A 19,705-nucleotide genomic window follows, 5' to 3' on the forward strand; every position below is an offset into this window, starting at 1 on the left:
TCATGAGCTGTTAAAAACCATACATATGGGCTGGTTTTTTTTTTCTTTTTAAAGGAAAGATACATAAGAAACAACCCATAATGTGTTTTGCTGGAGGGTGGAACTCAATTCTGCACTTATGTTATCAAACGTGTGTCAACCCAGTGGCGGAAGAACTGGGGGGCTGCCTCGGCCACGCCTTCTTGGTAGGGCTACTGACTGGCTTGGACAAGGGCTGCCTTTCTGAGGCCTGTGCCATCTCACTTAGGACCTGCATTTCACTGTGGAGAATCTGAAAGCTGGAAAGGAAGTCAAAGATTAGGGGCAGGATGATTTCCAAGGTTGGCCACGTCTCGGAATCACCTGAGGGAGCCCATGACAAACAGAGACTCCCAGACCTCAGTGAATCAGAACTTCTGGGAGACAGCCTGGCCATCAGAGTTTTTCTCCAAGCTATCCAGGTTATTTTGAGAGTCAATCAGATAAAATAATCACTCTTCTAACACAACCCCTCTAGGATATGTGAATTCGAAGGCATCCTCTACTTCCACTGACTTAAAGACACTCTAAAATGCTGTTCTGTTCTCTGTTCTTTATCCTTTTGGGTTCCTAATTTGTCATCTCCTTGCTTCTACATGCACAAAGTGACATATGGGCCTGAGGTTATCTACGGTGCCACCACCACTATGCTGGGAAGACCTGCCACTTCGCAGAGTCCCGACTCCATTTCTCAACAGCTTTCCCCCCATCATTAGCTCGGGAAGCACCACCATCCAGCAAGCAGAACAAGCTGGGTTAAGAGAGAGTGGCTGAGGCTAGAACCGGATCCTGCTAAACTGTGTGACTGAATAAGCAGGAGAGGTCTGCGCACCCTCTGTTGACCAACTCCAACCCCAGAGGGCACCAGAAGGGGCAGGGGATGGGAGCAGCCGTGCGGAAGGTAGAGAGGGTGGGGACGGTGCTGAAATGTGTTTCTGAAAAAGAGCTCAAGATGCCCTAAATTACCTCAACCCTCTCCCTGCTGCTGGACGTGCAGGCTTCCGAAGCAGGTAGCGCTGGCCACCTGGTAAGTGAACTCTGGTTTTTGACACTGCTTATGCCTTACCCCTAATGGTGCACAAGCCCGTCCGGAGCACCAGATTATGAGTGGGATGGTTCTGAACTCCTAAAATGTGAATGTTGAAAAATAGGCCCCGTAGAACCCAGCAACGATGTTGCAAAGCAAGGCAGAGGTGAACTACTGCTGAATTCAAATTCGAGAAAGGACTGGAAGGAGTCTCTCTCTTCTACAGGCTGAAAGCACCTGCCCCTTCAAGTGGGACAGGGTTTTAAAGTGGCTTTACTCCCTTGTCTGTGCAGTGACACAGGGCCAGCAGAAAGCAGAGTTCCTGCATCCTTGGGTATTTCTAGTTCGGCCCTCTTACCCCTCCTTGGGCCAGATATTGGCCTGGGCACTGGAGGTACAACAGGGAATAAGACGGTCCTTCTTCTCCTGGAGTTTATATTCTCCAGGGCAGGGGCAGACCAAAGCCAAAGGTCCTGGCTGGGATTTCCAGGGCCCTGTCTGATTTGTAGACTCTTAAAAAAAAGGGAAACAAAACAAAACAAAACAAAACAAGTTGCAGTGATAATGCACAGCATTATCTCATTTTTGGAAAATAAAAACTACGTGACTGTGTATTTTTGTAAATGTACAGAAAAAAGCCCGGCAACACAGCTGAGGTCCAGCAGCGTGCTTGGCAAGCTCCCTTGAGGAAAGGGCTTTGCACAGTGAGTGGGGTGGAAAGTTACTGGCAGGTTTAAGGATTAACATGATGTGGTACATTCCTAAAGGGTCCCTCCAGTTCCTGCATGGAGAACTGCCTGGAGGGTCACAGGAGTGGGAGCAGGGGACCAGTGAGGCTATGGCAGCTGTCCAGGAGGGAGACGCTGGTGGCTTGAACTCTGGGAGGATGACATGGATAGAGAGTAGAAAATCCTGCTTTATTCCTTGTTGATGGGATGAGATGGGAAAAGGGCAGAGGAGGGAGGCCTCCGGGCAGCTGGCTCACGGACCTTATGTCCAAGGAGGCTGCCTGCACATGGATGTTCACTTTACTCTATTTGTCAATGCCCCTCTACAGGAGAAGAGGTAAATAAAATGATGGCATAACATACCATGTATCAGTCAAAAGGATGCATGCAGCCATACAGCTAGATCTTAAAAACGCTGTGGAAAGCGAAAAGTAAGCTCCAGAACACCTGAAACTTACATACCATTATATGTCAACTACACTCCAATGATAAAGACTTATAAAAAATTATTTTAAAGAAAAGTATTGAATACATAATGATGAAGAGTGTAGATATGGGAGAAATTGTGAGGGTGAAACATGATTGACTTGGGTTTCAAAAACACGGAACCCTCATCATATTTGGTCCTCGTCATCACCTATGGAGGCAAATGGCACTATTATTCTATGAGGATTCCGGACTATGGAAAGGTTAAAGAACTTGTCCCTGGTGTCTCAGTGACATGTTAAGCCAATATATAAATGCTAAGCTATCTGTGACCCGCCTGTGCTCTTTAGCCTTGACTTATTTTCCTCCTTTATGGACAAGAAGTTGTATTAGGTTGGGTCATATGAAGTTCCTGATATGTTTTTCACTCCATGAGAATGACAATTTCATGTGGTTCAACCTAAAATATTATTAAAATGAGAAATTCCTCGTATCCAACTAACATTCTAAAGATGCAAGTAAATTAGGGAAACTTGTCAAGTTCATAAAATAAAAATCTACCACCCACACGCAAGAAAAAAAAACAAACAAGAAAGGAAAAAAGTAGATGACCTGACAGGCAACTGAACTTGGGGTTAGTGGTCTAAGGGATTTCAGCCTTATCGTAAAGTTCTAAAAAAATTTTTAATAGAGATTGTAGCCATGTACAACTTTTATACAATTATGAATGGATTTTACAATGTGCTTTAAAACCCCAAAGTTTTCTAGAAATAAGAACTAAAAGATAATGCCTGTGGTATGAACAAAGGACAGCTGAGATCAGTGGTTTCCTACAGTCCTCACTGGGACATAGAAAGAATATACTACAATTCTATTCTTATTTTTTTTATCTTTTTAGAAGTTCTATTTTTGTATGTTTATAATACATGTAATGTAATAGTAGTACAAATATATAATGTTACCAGTGAAGAAATATGAATACATTAGAAGGATATTCTCAGAAAAAATCTGGTTACTGACATATGCCCAGGGAACCTGGAGATCACGCACTTAGTAAGGCGAGACTGAACCTAATGCCCCTCCCCTGGGGGTGGGTTTGGGGTGGGGGAAACGTGTGGCAGACCAGGTGCTGAAAGGAAGGAATAAAAAGAATCTTTATCTTTTGGTAGAAGTGAGCTGCAGGAGAACTCTTGAGGTTTCTCTCAGTGGGAAGAGGGAACTCTAAGCTAACTGTGTTCCAGACAAACCAAACCCATAGCCCCTCTGCCACCCCATCCCCTCTCCGAGCTCAGAGAAGGATGCCTTTAAATGGCCAGGGTAGAACGTGGATGTGCCTGCACTGGCTTCAATTCTGCTCAAACCAACCTTTGCCCCTGGACACTAGCCTTCCATTTCCAAGGTGGAAGTCACCTCTCCCACACTGGGAAAAGCTAGTCGAGCAGGCTTGGCAAGGACAATGTCCAAGAGCAAATGAAATTTTCATTCAGTATTCCAGGGAGCGCTGGGTCACTTTCTCATGTCGTAAAAAGGACGACACAGCTTGTGTTTTGTATAATGACCAAAGAAATCTGAGTATACCTACTACATCACAGAGAACTTCTAATCCAACCAAAAAAAAAAAAAAAGAGCTAATCTTATGTTGTAGGCCTCAAGACACTCTCATATTTATAGCTCAAATCAGGACAGTGGGCCGAAGTAGAGCAGGATGTCAATATTTCTGTTCCAGGGTTCCAAAAACACACTATTTCCAGGAAAATATAGAACATAAAATATCAACAGCACATTTTTAATCAAAGGGCCAGAACCACAGAGTAGCAGTTAAGAGTAGTGGTCAGCAACCCTTTTTCTGTAAAGAACCAAATTTTTAGGCTTTCTGGTCTCTGTTCCAATAACTTAACTCAGCCTAGTAGAGGGAGAGCAGCCAGAGATAATAAACAATGGGCACAGCTGTTGCTATGCACTGAATGTTTGTGTCCCCCTGTTCAAGCCTGGCTCCCAATGAGATGGTATTAGGAGGTAGGGCCTTTGGGAGGTGATTAGGTTTAGGTTAAGAACATGAAGGTGGGTCTTCATGATGGGATCAGTGCCCTAGAAGAAGAGAAGGTAGATCTAGTGTGTTCTCTCTGCTATGTGAGGACACAGCTGACAACACTCAGCCGTCTACAAACCAGGAAGAGCGCTCTTACCAGGAAATGAATAAGCTGGCACCCTGAGCTTGCCCTCTCCAGCCTCCAGAACTGAGGGAAATAAATATCTCTTGCTTAAGCCACCTAGTCTGTGGTATTTGGATATTAGCCTGACTAGTTTCCAAAAAAACTTTACTTACAAAAGCAGGTGGCAGGCCAGATTTGGCTTATAAATGTAGTTTAACAAGCCCTGGTTGAGAATTCAGACGGCGTTGGCAGAGTTCTAGATACTCACCCCATTCTACCACTTCCTGGGCAGGGGGAGCTTGGTAGGGCTGGTCACTTTATTCTTTATTTGGAATTCTCAATTTCAAAATGAGGATGAGAGTTAAGTAAGTGTTGCTGGGAAGATTAAACATGATGCTATGGACAGAGCATTGAGCACAGGGCCCAGCACAGGCCAGGGACTCAACAGCCACTGTTCTTAGCACATCGGTAATGTTAACTGTGAGCACCAGCTTCAGAACTAGACCATAACATGAGAAGAAAACAACTAAATTTAAACTTATGCCAAATTTCCTCAGAAAATTTCACAGCAACAAATATTTTAGGATGGAAGGAGGACTTGGGCCTGCCATTTAAGAATTCTTGGCTCATTATATGTTTCACATAGGACAATCTGTACAGAATTATATTGAATGAGAAAATAGCTTTTCATTTGGAAGAACTGCTTCTGTGAAGAAACTGTCACCAACTTTCAAGTACAGATATATCAAAGGAGCAAGATTAATAGAGTAAATATTAGACTGGAGATGCCAAAAACGTGGCATGCCCACCGCCACTTGGCAGCCTGTGCCTCAGCAGACATCAGCAATCAATCACTGTACTTTCTCAAGAAACCCGGATGACACTTCAGGTAGCTTTTCTTTTCTTTTTTTTTTTTAAGATTTTATTTATCCATTTTTACAAAGAGAGAGTGTGCATGCCACACAAGCAGGGGGAAGGGCAGAGGCACAGGGAGAAACAGGCTTCCTGCCAAGCAAGGGATCAAGGAGCCTGATGCGGGACTTGATCCCAGGACCCTGGGATCATGATCCGAGCTGAAGGAAGATGCCTAATGGACTGAGCCACCCAGGCATCCCCAGATAGCTTTTCAACCCAGCTTCTGAGCAATCATAATATAGAACCTATTCACTATGCCTGTTCTAGAAAGTACTGGTAAATTTTGGACCTCCAAATATAATTTTTTAATTCATCAAGCTTTTTCCATTGAAGTATAGGTTTCCTGCTGCGGCTAAGGATAAAAGTGAGGTAACCAGAAACCTCAGGAGTAGATCTTAAAAAAATATATAAGAATGCTGGACCAGGAATTACAAAACCCAAGTTGTAGCCCTGTTTCCGTCTTTCACACCTGCGTTATTACTGGACAAGTCATCTTTTTTTTTTTTTTTTTAAAGATTTTATTTATTTGTCAGAGAGAGAGGGAGAGAGAGCGAGCACAGGCAGACAGAATGGCAGGGAGAGGCAGAGGGAGAAGCAGGCTCCCCGCCAAGCAAGGAGCCTGATGTGGGACTCGATCCCAGGACGCTGGAATCATGACCTGAGCCGAAGGCAGCTGCTTAACCAACTGAGCCACCCAGGCGTCCCTGGACAAGTCATCTTAACTTCTCTAGTCATTTCTTCATCAATCAAAGGTAATTTATCACAAAGTCACTGTGGCTCTCACATAGTCGATCCTTATCATTCCCAGAACCTGTATTTGCAAATGTAGCCATTCAACTAAAATTTATTTGTAAGCGCCGAGTCAATACTTGCGGCACTTTCGCAATCATGTGTGGACACATGCAGAGCAGTGAAAAAAAATCAAATCACTTGACGCACAAGTTCTCAGCTGAGGTCAAACAACGAGACACTCTATCTCCTGGTTTCAGCTCTTCTACTGGGAGCAGTATCTTTTCTGTGGCCTATTTCCTGCCACTTTTTTTTTTTTTAATTCTTTGCTTTTTTGTCCATTTTGTTGTTTGGTGGTTTTTTTGCCATTTAAAATGCTCCCTAAGCACCATGCTGAAGTGCTGTGTACTGTCCCTAAGAGCAAGAAGGCAACGATGTGCCTTTACAGAGAAATTACACGTTAGGCGAGCTTTGTTCAGGCACGTGTTACACTGCTGCTGACTGTAGGTGCAACGTTAGTGAATCAATAACATATAGTAAAGAAGGCGTCTTTAAACAGAAACACACAAAGAACAAAGTTATGTATTGCTTTATATACTGATCAGCTGATGAACGTGCTGATGCCAGAGGCTCACAGGCACCTTATCCCGTATTTCCTGTGGGAACAACGGTTCAGTATATGCTTATTCCACATTCACATGGTCTTTATAGAATATTACCACAAATGATGAATAGTGATTATATCTATTTCTCTATTTGATATTCTGAACTTTAATGCCATCAAGAAAGAGGTGGCATAGAAATGCTGCACATGCCCACGTGTACCCCCATTTCCAACTAATCCTAAAGGTTTCAGTTAGAAAAACACACATAAGAGAGTATAACAAAGTACTTCCAAGGGAACACATTCTAGTTCCGGCTGAGGAGGTCGGACCTCTTACCCTTCCCTCCCTCATGAAACTTCCAAAAAGAACACACTCCCTCCTCCATCAGCCTGGAAGCACAGTCCTCTGCAACGACCGCCAGTGGCTTGGAGAAAACCCTCTTTACACCACCAAGTTTCAACACGGTACCTGCAAGCAGTCGAGGGACGTGCTGACCACCCGTGGGGACTTGGACTGGCAAGCTAGCTCGAACGGAAGGAAATACTTGTCAGCTTCAATGAAGTTCGCCTTTGGTGGTGCGGCAGCGCCAAGCCTAGGGAAAAAGCAGAAGACGGCCAGAGCGGGGAAGTGAAAAAACAAAAAATCTGCTTTTCCTACACCTCTAACTCTCCATCCCACTTGCCAGTGCCCCTAAACTGCGTCTGCGGGGTGAGACCATTAAAAACGGAAACACATGTGTTAGGACAAATGACCAAAGTGTCACAGGCAGAAGCAAGGTCTCTGATTAGCAAGCTATGTCGACAGCATCCTGGACTGAATGCTGGCATCAGCCATGTTCTGAAACACGACCAACTGGCTTTTTAACTACGAAGATGAGGAGCAGCCACTTCTGGGGCAAGCTGTCTTCCTGCCCAAAGAAGCAGGACATACAGGCCAAGAGTTTTGCCTCGCCTGTCAAGAAAAGCTACAGCAGCATGAACTTCATCTACTTTATCCTTTCCTGCAAATGTGCAGTTATTGGGTTGGTAACCTACTAACCTAGCATCTGTTCAAACACATCCAGAGTCCTGCCCTGTGCCGGCACCGTGCTAGGAGAGTGTGTGCCACCTGGGAGCTATGAAATATGAGAAAACACACACAGAAAGGGGTTCCCATGGCCACTACCTACTCCCTTAATACCATATTTCAGCAAGGAGAAGAGCTTACTTACCTCTGCTTTTCTATTTCTGCTTTAATTTCATCTGGTGGGGAAGAAAGAAAGCCATGTTAGGAGCATGTAACACTTATATGAAAGAACATTTTACTGAAAGATATTTAGAAAATATTAAAAAGAATGTTTATGAGCTTTTAAAGAATGAAATGCTGATATGAAATGATAAAAAGTGACAGTAATAATAGCTAACACGGACATGGAGGTTACTCTGTGCTAGGTATTGCTCTAAGTACTTTACATACTTTTATTTACTTAACCCTCCAAACAATGCTATGAGGTGGGTGGTATTTACCTCCATCTTATTTAGAGCAGGACCTCTCAACCGAGACACTACTGACATGGCGACCCCGGGGAACAGGTGACCCATGGGGCAGTCCTGTGCTCTGTACAATGTTCAGCAACATCGCTGTCCTCTACCAAACGGGTGCCAGGAGCAACCTCCTGCAGTCTGGAAAACCAAAAATGTCTCTAGACATGGCCAAGTGTCTCCTGGGCAAAACCGCCCCAGCTGAGAATCACTGATTTAGATGAGAAGCCATGGCACAGAAAGGTCAGGTGACTTGCCTCATGTGACATATCAGGAACTAGGGAACCAGAATTTGAATCCAGGCATTTTGGTCACATAGTCCAATGTTCTATTTCCCCATTCTGCAAAATCTATGTTAATGATAGCTACCACACTATTATGGTCATGGAATAACATTTCAACTGTGTAAAAATATGTATAGAAGATTGGCAACAAACAGAACAAAAATCTGTGTTAAGAGAAGGACTATTTTTTCTTTTTTCACATTTTCCATGATAAGCATATATACTTCGTTATTTTTATAGACAAGGTTTTTTTTAATTTAAAAAATTTTTTTAAAAATTTAATTTAATTAAAAAAAATTTTTAAAAAGATTTTATTTATTTATTTGACAGAGATCACAAGTAGGCAGAGAGGCAGGCAGGGAGAGAGAGAGGAAGGGAAGCAGGCTCCCCGCTGAGCAGAGAGCCTGATGTGGGGCTCGATCCCAGGACCCTGGGATCACGACCTGAGCCAAAGGCAGAGGCTTTAACCTACTGAGCCACCCAGGTGCCCCTTAATTTAAAATTTTTAATTTTAATTAGGTAACACCTAAAAATCTACCATCTTAACCATTTTTTAAATGTACAGCTCAGTATACTGACTGCACTCATACTGTTGTGCTAAAGCATATGTAATTTTTATGAATTAATTAAAAATTTTTTACCACGGAGGTTATAACAACTACCCAGTAAAGGTTATAGAAATAAAGTGTCATTATTCACAAATCACAACCTCAGAGAGATGGTCTCATTTCCAGAGGAACAAGGTTCTGTGCCCTGGAAACGAGAGAACACTCCATCCAGATACAGAGAGAAGCCTCCCCACCCGCTCCATCAGATGTACTCCTGCACACTGGGCTCCTCGGGTTCAACATATTCTCAAAGCGCCACTGAAGTAAGTCTGCGCTGTATGCCGTGTATTTAGATATCTCCAAAAGGGCAGCCTTTTCACAGTCCGTGGAGAACCAGTGGTTTGGATACGGCATTAGTTATCCCAGCAACACAGTTTGGTAATTACAAATTTCCTTTTCTCGGAGAACTCCTGTTTTAGACCAAGCTAGGAAGTGAACACTGAACAAGCAGACAGACTCACTAGAGGTGGCAATTTCTAACCTTCAGGCCAACCTTCCAATGTCTTCTCACTACACGCATAAGAAAATGGGTGAGAAACACCCGGATGACTGATATCGAGTGTTTTGCTCATGGACCACCAGGGCTGTGACACTGTGACACATGGGGTCTGTTAAAGAGAGCTCTGTGGCATGGTTCCTTTCCTTTGGGGACAAGAATCCACTAAGGAAGTAGCTGCGGCTTCCTCTAGCGGAGGCCCCCAGGCTGTGGGAAGGGCCCAGGAGGCTGGCAGCCAAGTTTGCAGAAACCTATATCCATAGTACCAAGGCCATGCTCCGTGATTAAGATCATGTCACTGTGTGACACGCCAAAGGGGAGCTGCTGCTCAAACTCCAATGTAAGGTTTCCTTCCAACCATGGTTACTCTGTCAGAGTTGAGATGTTCAATGTAACTGAAGCAAGGAGGCCTTCACTAGAGTCTGTGCTGGCCTCTGAGCTCCAAAATAATCTGTTCTGGAAGGTCACCGGCACGAACTCATCATTGGCTAAGGCACGGTCTGACCTATAGCAGGTGGCCAACAAATGAGGTCTCTTGCTCTTTTCTTAAAAAAGGAGCCAGAAATAGTGCAAAATTTCTAGTGCCATTGACGGAACCAAGCAGAGCCAAGGGGCAAAAGAAAATGAAGGGCACATGCCCACTCAATCCTCACCACAACCCAGGAAGGCCAGAGCACTCTTGTCCTGTAGCTGTAATATGGCTGAGGACCCCAGGCACACACATGTGAAGTCACCTGCCCACCATCATAGCCACCAAGTGCTACTGCAGAGTCAGGATTCATACCCAGGCTGTCTGCTCCAGAGCAAAACTCCAGAACCCCTCAGTGAGGGGACAGAGCAGGAGGATGGGTGAAAGAAGGGGAGCATATGGTAGGGCACACCTGCTCTGGTTTATCGTTTCACATTTTAATAGGCATTGCTCTCCCAAAAGCCAACTGGGCTATCAGCAGGCATAAATGAGCAGGCTGGAAAGCAGGGAGACCTGAGTCGGGTGGGGCAGCTTCCACTGAAAAGCAGCACTATCTTCCTAGGAAGTACTTTCTGGGCATCGCTGCTATCTATGAACCCCTAGGGTCAGACCCCCCCATTCACTGTGACTTGGCACCGACCTCTGCTCCACTCCCAAGCTGAGTCCAACAACCACCTTCACCAACCTCAATATCCCATCACCGATCAAGTTGCCCAAAGTCCCTGCAAACCTTCAACTCTCCGCCACACATCTGACCTGCTACACACCTGCCTCCTATACAAACCAACGCTGCCCTCAATTCCTTCAACTTCCCCGCCAACGTCCTCCTCCCCTGCTCCAAGCCAGGCTGGTGTGGCTGGTCACACTTGGAACCTGGTCCCTATGTGTAACTGTGGCACTTCCAGCTCCTTCCTGTTCCATACTGTCAATCTCCTTTCCTTCCAGATGTCCTACTCAACTGACCTCAGCAGGGTCTTTCTTTGGCCTGTCAGATCTTGACGAGTCCAACACCTCAGCTTTCCCCAGTCTTCAGTTTCCATGGTGGGTTCCATTGGCATGACCATTATCAGAATGACAGGCAATCAATAGCCATGACTTTGACCTTTAATTTCTGGCCAAATCCCAAACTTAGATTATACTACTATCTCCTTTTGACCTGTCGCCACCTAACAACCAGATCTCTGACAACAGGGCAAGTTGGTAGGGCTAGAGAGCCATAATCACCAACCACAAACGGAACCCTCTATCATGCCAGGTGAGCCCATCTCCTCTATCCTCCACAGAGGATTGCATGTTCCTCTGCTCTCCTCAAATACCCCACGTCCCCTCCTAAACATCACCCCTCCTCTTTACTCAACCCATGGAGTGATCTCCTATTTCATTTACAGATTAGAAGCTGCCACAAGGAGACCTCCTCAATTTACCACTAGAGAACCTACAAACCGACCCACTTCTGTACCCAGCCTCCACTCTCCTGCCAGAAGACAGGGTCCAATCCCTCCACTTCTGCAGTCTCCATCCCTATCTGCCTCTTGGGAACTTCATGCTCTCCGTTCCATTTAGAATCTGATCACTCTTCACCGTGCTGGGCCACCAGCACTACCTACCATCCATCCACACTACTCCAGCTCTCACCTACCTCCCACCCCACATCTTTCTTCATACAGCAGCCAGAGGGACTCACTTCAAATGTAAATGAGATCACATCTGCTCAAAACAGCTAATCCATAACCCTTATAATATAAATCAGATTACATCTGCTCCTCTCCTCAAAACTTTCCACTGGCTTCCCATCTCACACTGAGTAAAATCCAAAATCTTGACCTTGGGCTCCAAGCCTCTGTAAGATCTGGCCCCGGGCCATCCCTCTGATCTCACCTTCCACCACCCTGCCCCCCAGCCGGCTTGCCACATGTTCCAGTTTCAGGGACTTTGCAATCCCTGTTCCTGCTGCCTGGAACACCCTCCCTTCCCCCAGACAGACGCATGGCTCCCTCCCTCCCTTTCTTCCTTCAGTTCACCGTTCAAATGTCACCTTCCCTCACCACCTAAAACTGCCATCTCTACCGGGCCCCCATAATTCCATATCTCCTTACATGCTTTTTCACTTTACTCTGGTTTATTTTTCCAATCTCTCTTCACAGTATTTACTGCCCTTGACATATTATTTGTTCATATGTTATCTGTCTTCCCCAGGACAATAGAGACTATGACAACAGAGACTTTTGTCTGTTCTGTTCACTGCAGAATTTCCATCACCTAGGAATTCCTAGGCAGAGAGTAGATACTCAACATTTGTTGAATGAATGAACTGTCCTTTCTCTTTCCTGCATTATTTAACCTCTCACTTAACTGGCTCCCTTCCCAAGTTTCAGCCTCTAAAGAAAGAAAAGATAAGATTAAAAAAACTCCAAGATCCACTCTCTTCCTCCCCTTTACACTAGAGCCAAACTTCAGCAAAGAGCGGTCCACACTCACTGCCTAGTCCCTCACCTCCCACACAGGCCTTAGCTCACTCCGGTCTGGTTTTCACCTTCACCGCACCCCCAAAGCAGCTCAAGTTAAGGTCACAAATGACCTCCATGTCTCTCAATCGGACTGGCATTTTGCTACTCTCCACCTAATCTGACCTCCCTGCAGCATTTGACCTTACTGGCCTCTCCCGCCTTGAGATGTTCTCTACTTCTGCCACCATACCCACACATTTGCCCGGGGCCTGTTTCTTGCCCCAAGTCCTTCCTACTGCCCTTGCAGACTCCGCCTCCTCTGCCCAGCCAGGCAGGCAGTGGCTCCTGCAGCCCAGGCAGACCTCCTCCGCCTCTCCTTCTCTGCCCACTCTCTCCCTAGGCCACTTCATCCTCAGTTCCCACCGAGGCTCTCTTCATTCCCAAATCATGACTTCCAGCCCAGGCCTGCCTCGTAAACATCAGCCGTACCTCCAGCCATTGATGACGCCACCTGTCCGACTGGATGCTCAAAGACAGGGGAGCCTCAACACATCAAGTCCCAACTCAGATCAACCTCCTGCCCCACCTCTCCCCAGATGGTCTCCCCGCACTCCCACCTTACAGAACAGCCCCACCATCCATCTAGCTGGTGAGTACCAATCCTCTTCCTTATCTAATGTTCTTATCCAGCCCATCACCAGGTTTTTGTCAGTTTCACCTTCCGACAGAGTGGGGAATGCATTCACTGTCTGGCTTCCGTCATCACCACTCAAGTCCAGACACTAACATCTCTCACCTGGAAGATGGTAACCACCTCCTCTTTGTCCCTGGGCCATCCCTCTGGTCTCTCTCTAAAATATTCTCAACACAGTGGCCCAAGTGATCTTTCCAAAATACAAACCTGGCTATCCTGTCACTTTCTCCCCTGTTCAGAACTCTTCAGGGCTGTCTTGCTGCTTTTCATCTGAAAATGAAACTCCTCACCAAGACAACCTTGGGGTCCTGCATGGTGGGGTGGGCCCTGGCTACCCCTCCCACCTTATTCTCAAACACTCTCCCCTCTCATTTACCATGCTCCAATCACACAGTGGCCTCTTTCAGTTTCTCTCAAAATTTGTTGCTGTTTTTTAAAAAAAAAAATTTTTTTAATTTGACAGAGAGAGAGAGAGAGCTCACAAGTAGGCAGAGAGCCCGATATAGACTCCATCCCAGGACCCTGAGATCATGACCTGAGAGGGAGGCAGAGGCCCAACCCACTGAGGCACCCAGGTGCCCCATTGTTGTTTTTTTTAATCACTCTTTTCTATTCTGAGATAACTGTCAATTGACATTTTAGTTTCCTTAACAGTTATACGCCTCCCTGCCACAGGGCCTTTGTACATGCTGTTCCCACATGCTGCCAAAATGCCTCTCACCCCAACCTGTTTAATTCTTATTTATCATTCAGATCTCAAGACTTCCTCAAAGAAATTTCCCTACTCTTTTGTTCACTCCCCTGTAGGCCCAGGTTTCTCTCCTTCACAGGACTTTTTAGGTTGTTAGTATGCTCCAGAGGATGTGATCATTTGAATAACAGGCTTCTTCCCCATTAAGTGCAAACTGCATGAGAACAGGGTCCTTGTTTGTTTCCCTTATAGCATGACACCAAATGTGACACCCAAATAAATATCTTCTCAGTGAAAGTCACCCTTGTTTAGTCAACAAACAAAAAGACCACATAAATAACAAATATGCACTGACCACTCCCTGGGACCAAGGAAAAATTTAAGAATTTAACAGCACGAGAAGGCCGTTCTCCCCACAAACCTGTAAAACTTAACAAAATACCTAATAAAAAAGCTAAAGGGCTTATTTACAACCAAGCCAGTAAACTGAAAGAAGTTTCTTATAGGAAGACTCCAGGAATGAGTCAAGGTTTTCTAAGATAACCTTGCTGGAAAGACAGTCAAGTGTTTTCCTGGCAGGTCCCTGAAGCCTGGTGAAATTGGTGAGAACTAAATACAGTTCTGAGCTATTTATACAGGAGACTCCATGTACTTGCTGATTAAGTACACGTTTTCACAAGTCTGCTCTTTTCCATAAAGAATAGTCTTACTGTTTTCCCCAGCACTGCTTACAGAGTCTCCCCTGAGATTTACAAGTACAGGACAGAGCTCTAAATTCATTCAACCGCTTGCTTCACCGGTGTCGAAATGTCAGAGACTAGCAAAAATGCCCATAAACCAACTTATACAGGAGGCAGAGAGGAGCAAGCATTCAGGTCCTTCTCCTCTAACTATGGTAACGCCAGTGCCTCTGGATTTTAGCAGGTCAGCTGTCAGGCTCCGGGTGTCGGTGACTTGACCGCACCCTTCACCATAATCCTGGGGCGTCGGTATTACCACTTTTATCATTTCAGGAAACTGGGGCTCAAAGAAGCTAACTTGCCATCCCAGGATCACAGGACTAACCAAGAAGCAAAGTTTCCAATTCAGCTCTTAGTGAATTTCCTGCCAAACCAATAAATAAATACTTTTCGGTAATCAAAATCCAACTTTTAGATGCTGCTTCTAGGCAGACGACCCCCTCCTAAAGAAACGTCATAAAGCTTTCCAACAAAAACGAATCTGTCAAGGTCCTGAGCCCTGGTATTTCTCAAAACCTTAGTCTGGAGCATGTGTAAACAAAATGTCTCATCAAGATGCCAGAATTTGCTAAAATTAAAGGCTTTATTCTGTATTTCAACAGAAGGCTTACTCTATTTGCCATGACAACTTAGGGATTTTTAAAAATATTTTTCAAATTTTGCACTTAGGTTCTTCCTAATGGTGAGAATAATTATTTTGAACACATTAGAGAAAAAAATCATCATCATATGGAGGACAAAGTGATTTACTTTTTATCATATGGACGTATAAATGTTAAATTTTTTTGCACATTAATACACAACTAAGATTTATGAATGTACTCTCTCAACTGGCTCCTTCCTAGTGACATTTAAACTAGTTCAAGTTTTTTCTACTTTAAAAGAAAGAGGGAAAAAACCTCCTAGGATCCACATCTCCAGCCTCCCCTTCACACCATGGCCAAACTCTGGGAAACAGCTGTCTGTGTTTCTCCACCTCCCATGCAGGCTTCAACCACTCCATGCTGGTTTGCACCTTCACTGCATCGCCTCAAGAGCTCCAGCTAGCATCACCGAGGACTCCCCTTCCCTCTGAATCCCATGTAGGAGACAGAGAAGCAAATCTAAAACTGGATTTTACGATTTCTATCTCAGGACAGAGCATGTGTTAGAGCTCTTTCCCACCTGGCTGTGCAGATGTGGGCAAGATGTCCTCTGAGCCTTGGTCCCCCTTTGCCTGCGGCACCCAAAGACAGACACCAATACTGCATCACAGGAAACCAGGGCAGTTTCCGGTTTTAGAATTAATCAAAGGCAGTTTATTGCGGATGAAGAGAGTTGTCCTAAATCAGAACACTTCATAACTCATATGCAGCTTATGGGACTTAAGCTTTTTATTTATTTATTTTTTTTAATTTTTTTGGGGGGGAGGGAGGACATAAGCTTTTTACCTTCATTTCTTTCTTCCTATTAGTCCCTAAGTTAAAGTAAACCAAAGACATATACAGCAAAAAGATGCAGGAAAAAAAGCTGTCATCTTCTTGACTAGAGTCTTCAAATACACCCCAAAATTCAACTACAGAAAATATGGTCTCACTTCTTATCGAACGCTTTACTTAAAACTTCAAAACCTTCCTGCAGTGCAATTGTTTAAAGACTCCGTCGAGTATGCTGTATACACTTTCATTTGGAGAAGCAGTGCACCATGACAGTACATGGTTAAGGTCTTAAGATCTGGCTCTGGAGCCGGACCGCCAGTGTTCCGTCGTGGCTCCGTGGCTTACTGGCTGAGTTATGCTGGCCAACTTCTCTGGGCCTCAATGAGGATAATAATAGTAAGAACTAAACTGCATGTAAAGCACATGGCATTGTGCCTGGAACATAGAAAAGCTTAGTACATGGTAGAGAGCAATAGTTATTATATAACATGTGATTTTAAAAACTGACTCAATTAGTTGATAAATGATGCGTCAGGGTAGCTTCATCACGGTAATAAGTGTTCCACTCTGGTGAGGGATGCCAGGAATGGGACAGTCTGTGCACGTGTGGGGGCAGGGGCACATGGGAATTCTCTGTACCTTCTGTGCAACTCTGCTGTGAACCTAAAACTGCTTGAAGAAAATTTATTTTTTTTTTGAAATCACCCTGTTTCATATGAAAACATAAATTATGTTTACCATTTTTATATTTTCTTGATAATGACTAAGAATGACACCTACTCATTACAGAACACTCAGCCCTTGCTTAGCAATCCGTGCCGATTAAGTTATTAAGTATTTTGGATCTCTTATCAAATATACATGAAAAGAATACCGTTAGAACAATTCAGTTACTAACGCTTTCCAGATTTCCAGACAAATTTTTCCATACTCAACTTAAAAACCTTTAGATTATCTTGTCAAGTTTCCAAACCCCATAGAGTTTAAGAACAGTACTATCATTTAAAGAGGGATCATGAGAGAAAACAGCCCTGAAGACAGTTATGAAAGGGAGGTTTTTGTGCTTTTCATAGGTTTTCTGTGCCCCGATGGAGGGCCAAAAGGTTCAAGATCATTAATATACATCAAAGCTTCGTTAATAAGGTAAAAAGCAACAATATCGCTGGGTGATGAATCCTCTTACAGGTTATTTTGATATCTCCAGATAAAGGTTGGAAGGACACAGTCTCCTAACTGGGCAGTCTGTACCTACGCATTTGGCATTTAGTGCAGATAAACCACTGAGATTACTCCAAACCTGTCCATCCCAATCACCACTGTTTTTACAAGGGACAAGCCCTGTCTTCATTGAGCTTAGCAAGTTAACGCTCCAATAAACAGAGCCTCCTGGTCGTGTAATTACATTCTTATTTATTGCATCTACAAACCACATAGAGCAATAAGTCATTCCTAACCGAGGAACCCATGCAGGTGAAGAACATCAAGCCGGAGCGCTCAGTTTCTATGACGTGTCGCAGCTTAAACTAATAATAAAAAACAACAGCAAGGCTTTACAGAGCAACGACTACATGTCAAGTTCCTTAGAAATGTCAACTAACTTCGCCTTTATAATAAATCAATGAGGAAGGTATTAATACCTGTCCAAGACCACAAAGATAAGAAGTGGAAGGCAAAGTGATTTGAACTCAGGCAGTCTCGAGTTCAGAGAACACACTCCTAACCTCTGTACTTACTATGCAGTCCCTGTATCCCTGAGCCCGTCCCGCAATATCACAGCTGCTTCCTCTAAGTGCTCTCTATCATCTAAGCATTTCAACTTTGAGCAGTCATTTACGGTTCCTCTTATCAAAATGCATGACAATCTACACGTGGTAATCTCTAAAACGCCAGCCCCACTGCAACACTTCTTATACACAAGCTCATACTTAAGCTTGTTCCGGCTATTCTGGGCACAAGGGATGCAGAATGAACTATCACCGTGTACTTTGGTGTAGGTTTTCTATTGCTTATAAATAATAGCCATTTCTATTTAACAGCAAGGACACAATTACTCTCTTTAAAAAGATGGCCAGTTTAGCTAACGCTGTGCATAGGTTCCCTTGTAATAGTTCCTATTAGCCAATTCGCTGGCAACGATGAGACACCCTGTCTTTTGGTTACTCATTTAACCTATAGCCAAATTACTTTTCATCAGCTCTTTTTTTGTTTGTTTAAGATTTTATTTATTTATTTTTTGAGAGACAGTAGCATGAGCAAGGAGAGGCAGTCAGAGGGAGAGGGGGAAGCAGACGCCCGGGGCCCCCCCCCCCCCCCCCCCCCCCCCCCCGCTGAGCAGGGATCCTGAAGCAGGGCTCAATCCCAGGACCTGAGCTGAAGGCAGCCGCTTAACCAACCAGACGCCCCATATATCAGCTCTTTCTTACAATTCACTACTAAAACACTGAACACGCATTCCACAGTTTGGGTTGGAAAAACCTGAACTTCTGAACAAAGAAAGGATGCAAAAGTATCTAATAAGCTCTCAATGTTTTGACCCTTTATGACCCATAAGACAATTTTATAAGGAGGTTCCAACAATGGGATACACAATTTGGTGAAAATCTTATGTCAGGTCTTCTGAGGGAGGAATGAAAACATCTCTGTCAGATTACTATTTTTAAATTTCTGCAACAATACTCTTAAAGTAATATGGAGAGGTGAGAATCCAGGCAGATTTCAAAATGGAGTTATAAGTATTGGGTTTTTGCGTAACAAACTGCTTTGTAGTGCTTATCCTGCATTCCCAATAAAACAATATCCAACAGTTAGCCTTGATTTTCTGAACAGAAAAGCTTTACAAATCCAAATCTTAGTAAATTCCTCCAATTGATCCTGGATTTCACAGGACTAACATCTGTTTCCAGATTATCTAAGCAACAACAACCTCTCCATCTATAGTTCTTGACCCTTGAGGGAGCCTCAGACCCTTCTGAGAACCAGATGAAAGCCATGGACCTTCCCCCCAAGAAGTGCAGAGTTCACAAGCTCGTCCCTAGGCCTCAAGAAAAGAATTCCAGCACTATACCTCATACCAAATGTAGTGAGAAAAGTGATGGCAACGTCAAACTCTCTGACAGAAAAATCAAAATTTCCATTTACTCAGTCAATTTGTTAGGAAAAAACAAGTCTTTTTACAGATTCCAAACCAAAGGCATGGGGGGGGGGTGAATTAGCTTGAAGCTAGCCCTGGGCAAATGTATTGATCCTAACTGTACAGAACTCTCTTCTCCAGAAACTCCACATGGTGGGTACTTCTTGCCTTTCAGGACTCAGCTCAAATGTCACCTCCTCAGAAAGAATTACTTTCTTGACAACCTATCAAAAGCAGTCATCAGGCCCTCTTTATCACATCTTGCTGTTTGACTTTCACAGAAGTATTTATCAGTATTCAAAAACGTCTCATTATTTTTTTGTTGTTGCTTCTTCTTTTAGAGTATAATCGCCACAAGAGCAAATACCTTGTCTGTCTTGTTCCCTCCCTACTGTACCCTCAGTGCCCATCACAGTGCCTAGCAGACAGTGGGCATTTGATAAATATTTCAATGATCAAAACTAAAAGACAGCATGTCGATGTTGTAATCAACTACCAAGGGTTTAACTAGCTATGAGTTAGAGTTCCCTTCCTCTTTCTACAATCTGTGGGTCCACTCAATCAACATCTACCACGTGCCAGGCACTACTGCGGGTGAGGGGGGTCC

At 44.2% G+C, this 19,705-nt stretch overlaps 1 protein-coding gene across 2 annotated transcripts in view; it reads right to left on the reverse strand.

Moving 5' to 3' along the window:
- Positions 1 to 19,705, reverse strand: part of LOC111141359 (ADP ribosylation factor guanine nucleotide exchange factor 2) — a 100,433-nt gene that overhangs the window by 79,959 nt on the left and 769 nt on the right. For both annotated transcript variants that reach the window (XM_022493838.1, XM_022493837.1), the window contains exons 2-3: positions 7,812 to 7,842; positions 7,070 to 7,193 (exon numbers count right to left, since the gene is read on the reverse strand). In XM_022493838.1, the coding sequence (XP_022349546.1) occupies positions 7,070 to 7,193; positions 7,812 to 7,842 (155 nt within the window). The remainder of the gene's footprint in view (positions 1 to 7,069; positions 7,194 to 7,811; positions 7,843 to 19,705) is intronic.

Source organism: Enhydra lutris, unplaced genomic scaffold, assembly GCF_002288905.1.
Source record: "Enhydra lutris kenyoni isolate GAN:26980312 unplaced genomic scaffold, ASM228890v2 scaffoldscaffold6, whole genome shotgun sequence".
Classification (NCBI taxonomy): domain Eukaryota; kingdom Metazoa; phylum Chordata; class Mammalia; order Carnivora; family Mustelidae; genus Enhydra; species Enhydra lutris.